The 17,822-nt window shown below is 39.1% G+C and overlaps 1 protein-coding gene across 3 annotated transcripts in view; it reads right to left on the bottom strand.

Annotated features, from left to right (window-relative positions):
* Positions 1–452: 452 nt before the first annotated feature.
* WARS2 (tryptophanyl tRNA synthetase 2, mitochondrial) overlaps positions 453–17,822 on the bottom strand; it is a 46,648-nt gene continuing 29,278 nt past the window's right edge. Inside the window, exons 3-7 of one of the 3 annotated variants that reach the window (XR_008574675.1) lie at positions 9,486–9,566; positions 7,660–7,745; positions 4,895–5,013; positions 1,594–2,923; positions 453–885 (exon numbers count right to left, since the gene is read on the bottom strand). Coding sequence is in view for 2 of the 3 variants with exons in the window: in XM_054810082.1 (XP_054666057.1) it covers positions 2,475–2,923; positions 4,895–5,013; positions 7,660–7,745; positions 9,486–9,566 (735 nt within the window). In the remaining variant the exon portion in view is untranslated. Of the gene's footprint in view, positions 886–1,593; positions 2,924–4,894; positions 5,014–7,659; positions 7,746–9,485; positions 9,567–17,822 lie in introns of those variants that run through there. The other 2 variants (XM_054810082.1, XM_054810073.1) reach the window with 2 other exon arrangements.

Here is a 17,822-nt window from a genome sequence, read left to right as displayed (position 1 = left end):
CATCAGCAAACTTGCTGAGGGTACACTCTGTCCCCTCATCCAGGTCATGGATGAACATGTTGAACAAGACTGGACCCAGTACTGACCCTTGGGGCACACCACTAGCTGCAGGCCTCCAACTAGACTCTGTGCCACTTATCACAACTCTCTGGGCTCTGCCATTCAGCTAGTTCTCAATCCACTTCACTGTGGGTTGAGAACTGCCTAACAAAAATAGAAGCATATATTCAAAAAATGAATCATAATTAGAATCATAGAATACTCCTATTTCCTTTTCACTGAAAAGAAAGTGTGTTGAATGCCAACCCTACATGTTAGGTGACTCGACCATCAGAAGTGTAAAGACAACTTGAAACAATGATTCATCTTTTGAATATATGCTCCTATCTTTGTTAGTGACAAAGAGGAACAGGAAGAAACTAGATACACTAGTGTTAAAGATTTTCAGTATCTCCATGAGCACTGTGTTACCTTCTCTTAAGGAACCTATTGTGGGACCTTTGCAGAAATCAATCCATGTTAAAGAGTGTCACTGCAAACATTGTATGCCAAGTCAGTAAGCAGTGGTAACTCTGTGCCTTAATTTTTTGTCTTAGTTCCCATGCAGACTAATGTGGCTGTTAAACACTGACAAAAGTTTTGTAAAACTACTTAAATATGCATAGTTATAGCTGTGCCCTTTCCTAATACACTGCAGCTAATTTGAAACCAGGGTCTATTTTTGAAAACACTTTTTCTTTCCAGAGGACATTACCTTGGACTTGTCTACACCGAGTTTGGTTTCCCATCATTCTGTCATCATCCACTCTGCTCCTCTAGTCTTGACTAACTTTAGAAACTCTGTCATCACCAAGTTCTTGCATGGCAGTTCTCTTCTTCAGATGCCTAACAAATAAATACAGGTCTCAATACAGATTTACAGATGCTCAGTCCATAATTTCTTGTTTTGCAAAGTTAAATAATTCTTTCTGAACCACCTCACTATGATAATTAACTAAATTCAAAACTAAATACTTTAAAAAAAAAAAAAGCAAGCAACTGCACTACATAGAAACCCTCCCAGTTTTACCAACTCAGTCACGTAAGACTGCAATCCTTCGTGACAAATGCCATAGGCATATAATGGTTATGAGCTGCCAGAGTACAGGATGAACTCAATTTACATTACAGTATAGCAATTTCAAACACAGCACCAGTAAGTGCAATAATACACTTAAATATGTTGGCACAGGACCAGTAGGGTTTTCATTACCTTTTAACATGTGCTACTACCCCCTCTTCAGAAGAGGGTGTCTCCTTTTGACAATTCCCCTTTGCCACACATTCCCCAACATATGCCATGGTTCATGGGTCCCAGTCTGCATATATTGTGAAGCCTAGGATCAGCAGAGGCTAACACCATTCTCCCATCACTGAACTTTCTTGATGCTCATAAAGCCTCTTAAGAGATTGCATAAAGAACTATTTAATCTCAGTCTGGCTCTGACCTCAGCATAATTTTCTGAACAAGTAATTTTGTAAATGTTACAGGAAGGTGTCTGATTTCTCAACCTAAGATTTCCTTCACACAAGATTACACCTTCTCCCATGCACCTTTCTTTAAAAGAATCCTAGACTTGATGCTGAACTGAAAAATCCTGGAGCTCCCTGCAAAACCGAACAGCAGGTGGAATAGGAGCAGCTGAAGAACACGTTTCTCACTGAAGTACTTCAGACCTGACCAGCAGGATGGCACAGGTGGCAGAAATGAAATTCAAGTCCACTCTCTGGATTCTTTGGAGTGACTATCAAAGAGGCCATCTAGCACAGTAGTCACAGTGAGTTTCAGAGTATGGATATACGCATCCATAAGACACACTGACTCACTTCACACAAACTAGATGCAGAGACAAAATTACACTGAGTTTGAGGACACGATAGGGAAAGACAGTAAATTCTCTCTTCATCACTCTGAGCATTTTGATTTGTAAGCCTGTGCTTTTATTCTGGTTATCCAAGAACACATTCAACCACCATATCAAAGCTGAATAACCACCAATGGGATGAGTTGTCCATCTGTAACAAGATCACATGCACAGCTAAGGATGTTATTGAGAAGATTACAAATATTTCTGCTAGATTCTGATCACTTTGCCTATACCTCAGCTTCTTGCAGTGGTCAATGGAAAAACCCAAAACCCCATTTGGGCAACCTCATATTTTGCCTTTGCAGGATTTCTTCATGAATCATGATTGCTTCCATCCTCCCTCTTTGACTATCTAAGACAAGCTCAGTGCTGGTCCCGCTGGAAATATCTGGCTTCATGCACATTTTTTAATGCAAACACCTGCAATGTTCTACTTGGATTTTCCAGGAAAAAAAAGTTTTGTTTCAGGTAAAAAAGGTTTTGTTTCAAATCAAAATTATTAAGAAGATACAAATAACGAAATGTCTGTCCCAGGAAACAAAAGTCCTTGCAACTACTCAGCAGTTTCTACTGAAATCCCACTAGTCGTCTTATTTCTTGATAGACAGGGGTAGCCAGCTCTTTGGCTTTCTCTGCTCCATCCTCTAAAACCTTTATCAGATGGGATTTGTCTTCCTGGAGTTTCTTGATTTCATTCCTGATAGGTGCAAATTTTTGAATAACTGACTCTGCTACTACCATTTTGTAGTGAGCGGTGTCGAGACCAGCAGATTGGTGCAGCACTTCTTTTACGCTAAGCCCCGTTACTGCAGCATGAATGGACACCAGATTGGAGACACCAGGGCGACCAGCCGGGTCGTAGGTCACCTCAGACGTAAAGTCAGTCACAGCTTTGCGGAATTTCAGCACTATTTCATCAGGGCTGTCCGCTATGTTAACAGTAGCTAACTTCTGTGGGTCTGACTTGGACATCTTCACTGTTGGATCTCTGAGGGATTTTATTTTCTTTGTTGCACCTTAAAAAAAAAAAAAAAAAGGAGGGAGGAATCATTGTGAACACACATAGACAATGTTTTCTTATGACAATTGCTAAGAACACTTTGTAGTAGCATGACAAAGTTCTCTGTGCTCACAACTCATTTTTAAGCACAGATAAAACAATCACATACGCTTCTTATGCTTTCCCTGCTTCCTTGATAAGCAGAAACTTCTGCTGGGACACTTCCTAACATTTTCTGTGACTACATGCTGATTTTCCCCCAAAACTCTCTCCTCCCTTGCATTCCTAGCACTGGGGACAAGTTACCCAGAGAGCATAGACTGCACATTACTGAAAAGTTCTGTAACAGGGGAGAAACAGGTTAAATCCACCGTTAAAAAAGAATTCCTGAACAGTTAATCTCCTTACTTTAGGAAACTTCTACCCAAAATCTCTTGGTAATTCTCCTAAATACAGTTATTTAAAGATCCCTAACTGAACACTAACCAACTCCATTAGAGTGAAAGCACTGTTCAAATAAGAAAGGTATGGGTATTGTACAAACTACTAAGATACATGCATGTACATGAAATAGAATAGTAGCATTAGAAGGAAAGTATTTCTTTAACAGCGTCAACCCAAACTGTTTCAGTCTTTCACCAAGAAACATCATTCACGGAGTACACCAAGTACCACTGATCTAGAAAGTACTCACACTAATTGCTTTTAGACACCTAATACAGCCAACTAGATTACCCACATACTCCTCAGAGATGGCCTACGTACTCAGGGAAAGGATAAGTGTTCTTCCTGGGTACCATTCAGATTGCCCCAGAAAGTGCTCTGTTCTGAATCACCTTTTGAAAGAGTCTGTCTCTTTTCTGTAAATTTGAAGTAGTCCAGGTAATCTAACCACTTACAGGTAGTGAGCCTGTACAGGTCCCTAACTTCTCCATTCATCTAGGATATTTCATTGCTTTGCATATACTTGTGTCCTTATGAAAGTATGCTTTTCATGCGGAAAGTGAAAAGTGTTGGGGTTTTTTTCGTTTGTTTCTTTCTTTCAAATTGAGGTTTTTTTATTTCCTGGGAAACAGTCTCACCTCCATCATAGGCTACACTCAGCTCTTCATTACAGTGCTTAGTATTTAATCGTTAGAAACTGCAAAGCTTGCCATACCTAGTATTCCCTAAGCTCCACTCTGAGTCTAACACCATTTTTGTCACTGAGGCTTGAAAATTGAGAAAGGTTTATTACTGCCTGTCTTTTCTAAGGTGAGAGCTCCTTGCCCTTTTGGGGGCGAAGGTCTCTGCTGTGCATTCCTCTACATTACTTACAACAAAGATGCAATGCTTCTTCCTTGCCCAATTCTTCACGTTTCTTAACAAACATGCCATTTGCGCCATCTGACTCCTCCTCACCCCCCGGCCTATGACCTTATAGCTCAAAAATGGCTGAGAAGATTTTCCTTATAAGTCTCCCTGAGTCTAAGATCAAAACCAGTAAGTCTAAGCTCTGTAAGAGACCCTTACTGAAATATGCAAGTGTATATTAAACACACTTAAAAGATTTTTGAGCATTGTAGAAATAAACCTACAAGCTGTTTAGCATGCTTGATGTAAACATCTACCACTCACACATTGAAGAATTCTGCTTGCTGGAGGTCTCTTGTCTTATTCCTGACATGTCTCCTGAACCAGCAACATGGAGCAGAGACCCTACTCTTAAAAGGTCCAATACCTGAAGAGCAAGGCTGACTGGCAGCAGCGGAGTGCATCTGGCCCCTGGACTAGAATACCAGACATCACATACATTCCTCTACTGGGGATTTGTAAAGCTTTATGTCTTGGGAGTTCGGTTTCACAGCCTCTAGTCTTTTGTTGTCAGTTTTTAATTTTCCGCTCCCTTTTCTTGGTCCCTGAAACTATTTCCACGATATTTAGATCCATCTTCAACCTTGAAGTGCAGTTAAGGGTAAGAAAAAAAAAATAACCAAGACCAGCTCACTTAAAATGGCTTTGGGCACAGGAAAGAATTCTCCGTATTTCTTGTTGAAGTGTTGTGCTATATCTTGGGCTAGTTCCAGGTGCAGGACTTGATCTTCTCCAACAGGAACATGTGTCGACCTTTTAATAAAAGACAGATACAGGAAACTCAGAAAAGCTCTCAGTTCTGCTGAAATGTTACTCAAGATTGTCACAGCTTCTGCCATGAGTGAGGGCCAGATTGAGCCAAACACTTAGTCCCAGCTAGATATAGGTGCTGTGGGAACAAGATCCCAAACTGACTGTATCCCAGGATGAGTCTGCTTTTTGTCCTGAACTGAAGCACATCTCCAAGGGCAAAAATAGCCCTTCGTGAAAACATATATGGTAAAGATACCAATAAGAGCAAATCATTAAACTCGGCTCAAAAAAAGGTTTTTGTAGTATCTCCTGCTGTCTCTTTAGAGATCAAAGAGCATGTGTTACAGTGTGTGAACAAAGTAAGAAAGATCTGCAAGGCATAAAGCACAAGCACCTTGCTTTGCCAAGTCTCAAGAAAACACAACTGTTGTTGAGAAGTTAGTACTGTGGATTTATCAAGGGAAGGAAAGAAGAGAGTGTTTCTTCCTCATAGGTCACCATTATATAAATATCATGTGGGCCAGTGCCTCTACTGCCACAAATGTTATCATTCATAGATTAGAACTATTAGGATCAAAGGATCATTTGATCTTCTGTATTGAACTCAATAGCTTGAACACAGTTCTGGAGGAAAACTCACTCTGCAGAGGACATGAGGAGGTGAAGAATCCATTACTTCCCCTGGTGACTCTTTCCCACAGTTAATCATACTCACTAAAAATGTATGATTCTTTTAGATGAGGCAGATTTGAAGTCTTGCCAGCTTTTGATTACTCTCCCCTCCCCCAGCAGATTTTTTTTCCCTAAGGCTTGTGGGGTATTCAGCTCTGAATCCTGGATATGTTCCAGCGTAAGAAAGTTCACTATGCATCTTTTAAGTTCTCAGAAAATTTCAGTTCCACACGGTACTCCTTCCTTCCAATTCGGAATTACTGGACTGATATCCAGCAATCAATTTGTCCACCTTTACTCCCCACCAAATAGTCAGCAAGGCAACCTAAAACCAGTTACAGTAGCCAATAGGAAATCAGTGGCCTACAACTAACAGAAAGAAAATTAGTTACCATAACCAATATACTTTAAGCAGGTCAAAAGAAATGTTTCCATATGCCAAAATGGTTCCATATTCACAAAGTTTGCCACTAAACAAAAAACATATTGTCTTTATAAATGTCTCTGCATGATTATTCGCCCTTTTCCTTGCTGCTGTTTTAATATTTCTGTCCTGGTACTATTTTTATTTCTTGCTGTCATATATTTACCTTCTGTCCATTTTCCTGTCTCTTTGATCCTTGGTTCATCTGAATTAGTACTGTTTTTCCCCCTCCTCCAGCTCTTAATTCTTCTTCATGACTGCTGTTCCCTTCCTGTGTTTCCATTTCTCCCTGATTCTTGTTCCCTATATTATGTTTTTACATGAAAACATTTCTTATTAAAGATATTATGTCAAATTTCTTCAAAGAGATATTGTTTCTCTTTCACTTCCTTATTTTGTGCTCTGTCTGGACAGCCTGCTGTTAATACACATAGTAGCAAACAAACTACAGGCTTCACTAAAGAATGATACATCACATGATCTTAGAGATGGAAGAGACACACATGGTTGAGCTCAATCAAAACAAGGTGATTTCTGATAAAGTTGTCTAAATTTCACCCTTAAATACTGCTTGACAATCAAATGGGACTCACTGCTTAGAAGATTATTTTAATGTTCAAATTCATTCTGACTTTTGGTTGCTTCCCATTATTTTTAGTTAAAATTCAAGTGAATTAGAAATATCATCTACTAGTCTTCTAACATTACTGTTTTCTCCTACTAATGATCACTTCGAATTAAATTTCTCTAGATACATTTTTCTGGGTTAACAACTGGCTAGTCTTGGTTATTCTGTCCTCCTAAAGTCCCCGTCTTCATAGTTCTGTATTACTTCTCTGTTCCAACAAATCTTCACAACTTCACTTCAGAACAATTCCACAAAGTACGTATACTCAGAACATAAAAATAATTAATACATATTGCAGTGTCTCTAACATTTACTTACTGAGATGGTTTAAAACATTATGAAATGCAACTGGTCACGAGAATGCACTACAAGCTCTATCAGCTAGGCTACAAACTTAGCCATACTGAGTCACTAGTCCCTCACTAGCATGTATTTCCATTGCAGCACACAGTACACCACAGAGAAAAATGAACTAGCCCAGGTACCACAAGGTGCAGTAAATTACTCACGACTTCATCGGTATCAACAGGCCTACACAGAATCCCACAACAATATGGGTATACTATACACAGTCAGCTTAAGTATCTCTACAGTACACTGCATAAAATAAAGAATAACTACTTAAAAAAATATGTGTGTGTGCAAATATGTAATATATATAATTAATCATCAATGTATTATAATTCCTAAAAATTGTTCTGAAGTGATCAGCTTTTTCTCTTTACAGCCCTGTCAGCTGCTTTTAACCCAGGCTAGTTTTCAACCAGCCGCTTGAGAGGCAAAAAGCTGTCATCCATTCCCAATCTCCTGATCCAATCACACCCAGCTCCCCCACTTAATAAGTTAGCATGTTGACCTGACGAACATTCATTCTAATGCAGCTGAACCGACATTGCCCGTGGGCTCACGTTCTGCCACTTACTTGTACAGCAAAATATCTGCTGCTTGAAGCACTGGATACGTCAGCAAACCCACAGTTCCTTCGTTATTCTGGCTGGCATGCTTCATCTGTTTGCAAAAGAAAAACAGAGAGGAATCACACTTTTGGCTAATGATGTCAAAGTCTCTGATTTTAACTAATTAGAATTCCGACCAATTTAAGTAACTTATTGCATAACTCAAAAGTGTGCCATATAAAATCCATTCCTTGTGAATACAACACATCCCATTTTATGTCCTATATTTATGAATTTCGCTGCACTGTTCCGATATTGTAGTGAGGATAAAACATAGGTTTGCGTTTTATTTCTGTTTGCAATCTTACTAACAAAAATTATTACAAAAACATTATGTATTGGGTTATTACACCTACTATTGATAACTCCTACATTTTAAATAGCATTTTTAGGAGTAAATTTTTGAAATGCTTTATAATAGAGATAAGAAAAGGCATTAATACCTGTGTTTCACAGAAAAGAGATCAAAATATAGTGGCCAAACACAGTTACCAGGAGAGTCAGTGACAGCCAGGAAGAGAACCCGGAACTACAGTGGCAGAGTCCAGCGTTCCCTCCATTAGCTCACATTGCTCCCCACAATCCACCCACTGTCCTGAAGTCCTTTACCACTCTAGGATATGGATCATTTAAACCAACACAGTCAGGCTACAGATACTCATTCTGTTCTAGTAATGGCATATCTAGTTTTTGTTTTTAACAATAGCTAAATACGCTAAAACTCTTAAAATCTTCATTATTTCAACAAGACTACTGATGTATCTTTAGATTTTCCTCACCCTCTCACACAGATCCTGTCTTCTGTCTACACCTCTCAGTGCCTAGGGTTCAGCGGACCTAATTTGCAAAGCCTAGCACCTGTAACACCTATCTGTAGTTTTGGAAAGTCAATCCAGTCAAAGTTGGATTTAAGAGTTTAACTTTAGAACCTCAGGTTTGAAAAGGTTGGCTTTAATCTATGCCATGCATTAACGCTGGTTGCTGTATTTAAGTTTTACTGTTTTTATTTAATTAAGAAGAAAAACAGGAAAAAAGAAAACATCTGGAGGTATTTAAGACTGCTCTGAACTCTGCAAGCCAAACTGCTCTTAAGATTTTTTTTTCCCCTTTTTTGATACTTCTCTCTCCTGCCTTCTGGTTTTTCTGCTTACTAAATGCCAAAATAAAATACAAGGAAATTAAATGCAAGAACTCAGTTGATGCAGTCATGCTGATGCAATACCAAGATTAAGAAGATGAACGTTTGAAACTTGCAAAGACAAACATTTAAGGTGCATTCACTTTATCACTCAATACATTTTTAACATTAATAATTTTTATACTCCTCTTCCAACACATGCTTCTTTTACACCCTCTTCCATAAAATCTAAAGAACAGCCACTCTTCACAGTGAAAAAAGAAAAGCTGTTTATGAAACTCTTTAATCAGCAAGGCTCAAGGTTTCCACTACAATATCTTGTAGGTTTTTTGCATTATTAAATAACCATTAAAATAAACTGATTTTGCTGGAATGCTTGGAGTTAACAACACTAAACAACCCTCCTATTTAGTAGTTTCTGCAAGTCTCTGCCAGAAGTATTATCCTGTAGCTTCCAGCAGAAAAATGTTCACTGATAGCAACAGACCTGGAAAAACACATTTTCCTCCTTCCACCATAGGACTAGAGAATTACTTAAACCTAAAGCAAGGATAAGAAGATACAATTGGTACTTGATAGATAATAAGCATTTCAAGGACAGTAGTTCTACTGAATTCCCATACACTTCCTTTCAATTTATGAAACTATCCATACCTTCCATTGGGGCAAGCGTAGTAGACGTGGCACGTTAGTTAAGCATCCAAGAATCCAGGCAAGTTCTGCATGCTCAGGAACCTGGCAGTACAAAGTCAGAATATATTTTAATCTTCTGCATTTATATATGTATTTTCTCAAAATCAATACAGATAAATAGCATCAGAAATCAGAAAACCATTTATTTTTTTCTATTATTTTTTCAACAAGGTCAAGTGACTAATGGTAAGCTTTGGACACTGCACAGATTGAATGCACTATGCTCAAGCAGCACAGAAAGGTTCTTGATGCTGTCAACTCATGTTCTAAAGAAGAAAGAAAAATACTAGCAATAACAAAGTTGAACTCACATGTAAACTAACCAGCTGCTGGCCACTGTGCCACAGCCTTGAGATAATACATTAATAGTTACAAAACCTCTTTGTCTTTCTCAGTTCCAGTGCCAATAAGCCACCCAAGCTTCCTTTCTTCTGCATCAGGGCCCTGAATGCACTCATTTCCCTTAATTGTCCTGAGCAGCCTCACCTGAGTCCTCCACCCATACCCTCTGCCCAAAGCCCCAGGAGCCCCACTTAAGCTCAGGTCAGGCTCCCCCAGCCCTTGCCCAAGCTATGTTACATTGCAGCATGTCTGGCAGTATAACTTCAAGTCCTTCATAGAAGCCTGAGCTAATGGCCAGGGAACAAGAAGAGCTGGGCTGCTCCACAAGGCTGTGGCTGCAGACAGCCACAAGCCAGGCAGAGGCAGCCACGTCCCTGACCAGGACAATGTCCTGCAGTATTTAATCAGGCCAACGGTGATGATGGTGACAGTCTGGTGATCATCAGACATGGCAAGGTAATTAGTAACATCTGAGGTCAATCCAGGAAGCTCAGTGAGAAAATCAGGGCAGTGGGGAAAGGGTTAAGCACAGGTACACTGTGATGTAGCTCAGGTGCAGACTGGGGGCCTGAGCTTAAGTGGAGCTCCAGGAGCACTGGGCAGAAGGTGCATGGGTGGAGGGTCCAGGTGAGGCTTGTTCAGGGCCTTGGATGCACCAACAGGTCTTAATGACCCTGACCTGCCTGCAAAACAGGGATAATGGCTAAGGTTGTGTGTTGAATTTTACAGTACAGCCTGAACTGTGGATTAATTTGTCCTGCGATCCTATCAAAACTAATACTGATCTGCAGGTGAAAGATAAGGATCAGGCCTCCACTTACCCTTTGATACAAGGGTGGTTTGAAAAAAATGAGAGAGAAAGAAGACTCCATTTAAAATCATACCACAAACTCTACATTTCACTTTCTGGGGGGACTGCAGTTATAGTGGAATTTAAATAGTTTCAGAAAGACATTAGACCGAGTAATTGCCCCACTCCTGCTCCTGCTCTCCTGCTTCCTTCCTGCAGGAAGACTCTACAGGCAGAGACAAGAAATGTGCTGTGCAACAACATCTGTTGGATGAATCCATGTTTAGCTTCTTGACACATATCCTTCAGTTTTTGCATTTCCTGTATTCATTTTAGGATTAGTAAAACCAGCAAGCATTGCTGATGCATATGCTCTTCTTCAGCTTCTTTCCAGTCATTTTGGTCTGTTGCTAGTTAGCTATATATAAAGATAATTATCGAAAGAACAAGGTGATCTCTGTTCTGCTCCTTTGCTTACATGTTCGATTCACTCTTTTCAATATTGGCAGGTTTGGATGTTTAAGAGCATGCTAACCATCTCAAAGATGTTCAAAGCTTCATGCATGCAACATGATACAACAACCCACATGGAAGGCAATAAAAAGTGTTTGTTAACAAGTAAGAATTACTAGCATTGTTAAAAGCAGTTCCTTTGTTGTCACATTTTAAATGTAGTCATTTCCTAGCTAACAGTCATTAGGCTATTTCGCTTGTCAATGTTGTATAGAGGTATCTGATCTCAAGACAACAGCTAAGCGATTAGAGATATGAAATATTCCAGGTTGATTTTCTTTTCCTTCTTTCTACCTTTTCCACAGTTGTTTTTAATTTTTTCTTTTAATTCCCTCATGCTTATTTGACCTGCAATCTTCTGTGCATAAGACAAAGTGCAGCAAGGTGCATCAAATGTACTTTCTACAAGATACAAAGAGTAAACTGAGCTGTACAGAAAATACCAAGCTCAAGATCCCTATTTCATTTAGAAGGAATCATCATCTGGTTCAAAGTGGTTTCTCATTCCTTTTTTCTAGTCACAGATAGAGAGGAGATGGTGCTCTGTTGCATTTGTGTTGACAAGGACTCCCTTTAAAAGCTATGCATTGATCCAGCTCTGTCAGACATTGCTTCCACAGCCAAGACTGCACGTGTATTTCATTGTATCAGTGGCTTTGACATTACATCAGTTACCAAAACACCAAGTGATCTGAACAGTATTATTGAGTTGAATCTGTAGTTCTGGGTCCTAGCAAGTTACACTCACTTCTAATCCTCAAACACAAAGTCTTTTCTTAAGTAAGGCTCGAGTGCTGAATACTGTGGAGAAAAAGCCTGATAAAAGAGGGACAAAATACAAAGGGTAGAGATTTCAGTTGGAAAAAAGTTCAGTACTGGAGCCTAATGAGTTAACATTCATCACCCAAATTGCAGTAACTGACTGTTAGTCTGTGAATCAAGAGGTACCAGGCTTAAACCACAAATCGTTTGTCAGACTAAATCATGGTTTAAGCTACTGTGTTTTACTTGGCAAGAGGGGCAGGTAATTGCTGCATTTGGTGGGTCACTGTGCATCAGCTTAAATGTGGTTACTCATTAAGTACAGCACTTCACCACTTTGATTGGATAACTTTGGGTACAAAGAAACTGGAAGAAGTGAAGAGGTATATGATACCAGTAAAATACAGGCCCAGACTACTCTTTCTTTCTGGCACTGAGCAATACCTAATTGTGGATCACAATTAGGAGAAGCCATTCTCTCAAACTCAGTCAGCCTTCTGCCCCGAGTCCATTTAAAATTCCAAGCAAATGTCTTCATTAAACAATCAAAACGTAAGAATGTAAGAAATAATATCCTAATGGATTACAACAGAGGTAGCTGTAGCCTAGCACTCTATTTCCAGGAGCAGCAACAACAGATGGCATTTAGGGCGAGCACATGACCCTATTGCTTTCTACAGTACCTTCCTCTTGTACTTCTCCATCATCCATAATTGTTGTACTAGGGAATATCAGAAGATATTATCCCTGGCCCAGTCCTGTTAAGTGTCCTTGTTCCCCATGAATGTGTCTAATCCCTTTCTGAACCTGCTGATACTGCCCACTTCACAACCTCATGCAGCAACATGCTCCAGAGGTTCAAACTTGATGCATAAAAAAGTATGTTCATTTATCCACTAAACTCTTTGTTTACTAGTTTTGAATGCCACCTGTTTCTTGTATAGCACAATTTGGTGAACAATTCCACATTCGGTTTATCCAGTGCTGTTCTGATTTTGTACACTTTGATTGCATCTACACCTCAGCCTTCTCCTCTTCGAATTAAAGCACCCCAGACTTTAAATTTTTCCTTCTAAAGGCAGCTACTCTATCCTCTGTAGCATTAATTCTCCTTCTTCATATCATCTCTAATTAACTTCACTACTTCCTTCTTGAGATGCACACACTAAAGCTCTACCCAATATTCAAGATGCGGGCACACTAAGGTTTTGTACAATGCTAAAATATCACCTCTGTCTTGTTCTCAATACCCTTTCTGGTAATATGGCGATGATGACATATTATTGGTGTTTTTGAAAATTACTTGTGCTGAGCCAGTGATTTCAGAGAACTGCCAATGATGACTCCAAGACTTTTTTTCTGCACTGTGGCTCAGCTCAATACCATGTAAAGGTTTAGATTACTTCTACCTAGATGCTTTGCTTGCATTTAAAGCTCTTCTACCACTAATTTGCCCACCTACTCTGTTTTAGAAGTCCTTTTGGAGTTCCTTTCCTTGGCATAGGATTTGATTACCCAAAAGAAGTTAGCATTGCCCACAAACTTCTGTTCACTACCTTCTTTAGGTCATGAATGAAGACATTGACCAGAATTGCTCCCAGCACGAATCCTTGAGGGACATGACTACTGACCATGCTGTTCAAAAAAAAAAAAAAAGTGATCACTATACCCTGTTTGGCTTTCAACTTTAGCCAGCTGCAAGACTATTAACGAACATTTCCTCCAACACATTTTTTTTTAAATAAGAATTGATATAGAACCTTGTCAAAGGCTTTTCAAAAAATTCAAATCCATTATGTTCCTGGGATGCCCTTTATCCACATGCTTACTGACACCTCATAGAGTCCAGCAGTTCAGTGGAACAGGATTTCCTTTTAAAGAAACCATAGCAACTCTTCAAAGAGACTGTTTACTCATGCACTCATCATCCTACTCTTTGTTGAAGACTCTTACCATCCCTGGTAAGATGAGAGTCCAAATCATCAGTTTACAGTTTCCAGGGTCCCATTTAGAGCTCTGCCTGTGTACTGCCAACGTGACTTCAATCTACTACTTCTCTGGCACAGTGGCCATTTATGGTGGCAGACTGCACACCTTGGCCACCAGTTCTGCTATTTCACATATTAGGGTTTTTTCAGACTCCCAGCCATCTGGTGTCTAAACTATCTTTACCTAATAGTTTCTGTAAATTTACAACAAATGGACTTAGCTATTCTGATCTGCTGCTACAAAATGTATAAAGTGGCAACCTTCCCAATACCTTCAGCAGCAAAGTCCAATGCCAAGAACTGAGCCTTGCTCTTTGGGCCTTATCAACCCTGACTGTCTCCTATACTTTGCACTCACTGATCCCCTAAATGACCTCCTGTTTTTGATGCAAGACCACTAGTTATCAGCTTAAGAATCCTCTGCAGGGTGCTCCTCAAATTATTTTTTAGTACCCTTAATTTTTTGCTTAAAAGAAAAAAGGGGACTTGCCAATTTTACTTGCTTTCTTGTTTTTCTAATTGTGGCAAGCTTTCCCCTCTGAAAATCTTATCTTTTCCCATGATTGTGTCCTAACTTATGGAACTGTGGAAAGGGATTTGCTGGACCGATGTTTTCTTCATGAGTGGTGTCAGACATTTAAATTATCTTTTTTTAAATACCTTTGGTTTTTTTTAATATGATGTCCAGAATAGTTATAGCTTTCTTGCTTTTTATTTATTTATTTCTGACAATTGGACTTCATTTTCACCTAGCTCCCTTTTTTGAAATAGAACATTCATGCACTTCATTTGGTCTGCTCTCTCCAGCCACAATGCTAAACACCACTGTAATGAGATTGGTACTACTGAGAGCTCTCCACTCAAACATCCTGAACAAGGTTCTGTGCACCACCTAAAAGCAAATGTATAATGGCGTCATTTCTAACAGATTGTAAAACTAGGAAGCATCATTTATTGCATCCAAAAAATTTATCTGTATGTTTCAACCTGATAAAGGCTGTATGTGGATAGTTGAAATGTAATAGTATTGCTCCCTGTACTGAATTTGCATCTTCTCTCATCTCACTTAACATCTCCTGATCACTATCATCATCTTTATTGGTGGGTCAGTAGTACAATCCCAGTAACACATTTTCTGTTAGATTCTGGTATCTTCACCCACAAAGACTTTATTTCCCCACAGTATTATGGAGAGAGGCAATCCTTCCAGTGAATTCAAACAATGAAATGAAACAGAGAAAGAGACATCTCATCTTTGCATCAATCTGTCAAATGATTTTCAGTTGCTTCCTGTTGTGTTGGGTAGCATTTATCATGCCATTGCAAGGGAGACCTTTGTCAATGAAGCATTACTTTTCACACAATTTTCATTAAAAAGGGTAGGACTGTCAGAGAGGTCTTTTGCATGCCTTTTTTTTTTTTTTTTTTTTTTTTTTGGAGTTCGCCCAAAATCTAACTGTGACTCTAGGAAATAAAAGTATACTGAGTTCCAATCAATTAAGGTTATTCTGTGTATACCTGAACCAGTAGATAACTTAATTTAGTTTGTATTTTAAAATCTGACAACAGAAGTACCCTCTGGAGCCTGATGTACTTCAGGCATCCCCCACTTTCCCGAAAGAGAACAGGTAATAGTAAGCTTAGCTCTTCTCCACTGAAGACATCAGCTTCTCAGCAGTGCACTCTTCCCCAAATATCCCAGTATAAAAACAATACAAAATTTAGAAAAACAGAGTTACGTCTCCAATGACCAAAACTTACAACCAGTGACAGTTCCTGAACTATATGTCAAACCAACCTCCAAGAACATTACAATCATTGGTGACTCTGAAAAACAGCTATCTAATCCATTAAATCCTTCATGTCAACTCTAGCTACTTTTGTGTCCTGAAAGAATATAATAGCCTGGTTTCAAGATAAACATTATTTTCTCAAGAAATATTTCTTGCAGCCTGGCTGAAAATATTTGGAGTACTAACAGTCTTGTAAGTCCTCTATTTATTGTTTCCCTTACAAAGCCAACTATTTCCCATTTAGCTGTTTTCACAAAAAATCTTAACCAGATCCATATAGTGAACCCCTCTTTCTAGACAGTCCAAATCATACCCTTTGCTTTCCTCAGTAAATACATCAAGTTTCTCTTTTTTCTTTCTCTTTTCTTACCCACTTTAACAGTTTTCTTTCCTAATCTGTTACAAGTCTGTAAAAACCATCAACGTGTCTCAAAGGGTTGAGATGGTCATCTCTCTGCTATTACCAGTGACACATTTCCTCTTTCAATTTCCATTGCATTAAGTATCCCCCACAACCTGGCTTACTAATCACTAATCAAAGAGTTATTTCCAGAACAAACTACTTACATTCCTTCCTTGTGGCCTGACAAGCCCGTGTCTGCATTGTCAGATTCCTTTTATTTTATGTTTTTTAAAGCACACTTATTTAACAGAGGTAACCACTTCCAAATGATAATGAGCAGTTATCTAGAAGGCACAAATATCTCTGCTTCTTCACCTGGCTGAATGCCCTGCTCCTCCCTCTTTACAGACAAATAGCTTCTTAATTGTTCACTTGTGTGGCATCAAATAACATTTGATGTTATTAAACTCTGATCACAATGTACACTTGGATCATCTCTGGGGCGTTACATGCTGAAGTACAGCCTCAGGGCTTCTCCCCGCAGATCTATTACTTGGTCCTTGATCCTAGCTATTCCCTACCAAGTTATTGCTGCTGTTCCCTGGCCACAGCCACAGCTGATGATATATACATGGAAAAAACAATACCTACTTTTAGTCCAAGTAATTCTAGATGACTTTTCATGCTGAGACACAGAGCTGAGGAGGACAGCAAGCAATGAGATTCAAGAAGACTAACAGAGGGAAAAGCATGGATACGATGAACAGATCTGAAGGCAGGCAAATAGGCATCATTTAACTCAGCTTTCTGAGGCTTATTATAAGAAGTTGTGTGTCTACAGCTGAAGTGGCTTCCTGCAAAAAGAGATGCAGTGTTTCATTTTCAAGATGGATTTCCTCAAGTTGCAACCTGTAGCCCTTCTCTGTAAGGGACTGCAAATTTGCTGCATATCTGTTACATGGTAACAGCTTCCCCTCAGCAGTGTAACCTCATTAATGGCTATATTTTAAATGGGGAGTAAATTTCAAAGATTTGATTTTGACAGTGTAGAGGACAAATAGGTCTGGGGAGGTAATTTGGGTAGCTGTGTACTAAAAGAAATCTGAACAGAGGAGGGAAAGGGTCTTAAACTTCAAAAGAAATGAAGTATTTTGGGGGGGGATTTTTGTCTCTTCTAGAAGTATCAGTGCTTCTAAAAAATTCGAGAGGCCTTTTAGAAGAAAGTGCTGGTTACATTTATTTTTCTTGAAAAGAGGTAAGATTTTTTTTAATACCTAAGGTGGCAAACAATACGTTCAAGATACTTGGCAATGCATGTATGATACAGCTAGAGACAATAATGGAGCCATAAACAAGGCAAAATAGACTGCTCTTGAATCAAATGCACACAACAACTGAGCACCCAGTGAGATAGCTTTATGACAGAAAATTTGACATGGTATCCCAAATTCCTGTTCAAATAAATAATTCAAGTGTGGGGGCATAAGTTCATGGTTACAAAGGCAACATTTGAATTAAAGAACGTGTTAAGCAATGTATTGAATTGCGGGGTGGTTATCTAGCTAGCATTGGTAAATCTATCAGTATTTGCCGCTTTCATTATTACCTTTGAACAATTTAATTAAACTTATCCTTATTTGGCTAAAACTTACAGAAGTAAGATCTGTTTCTCCTTTCCAAAGAGCTTGACCAAGAATATCCTTACTGGAATCAGGTTTTTCTGTTTATAAGCCCAGATAGAGCACAGTAATTTGGCCGAGGCACCCT

This window comes from Grus americana, chromosome 1 (assembly GCF_028858705.1).
Source record: "Grus americana isolate bGruAme1 chromosome 1, bGruAme1.mat, whole genome shotgun sequence".
NCBI classification, from domain to species: Eukaryota; Metazoa; Chordata; class Aves; order Gruiformes; family Gruidae; genus Grus; species Grus americana.
This window is presented reverse-complemented; position numbering and strand designations above follow the sequence as displayed.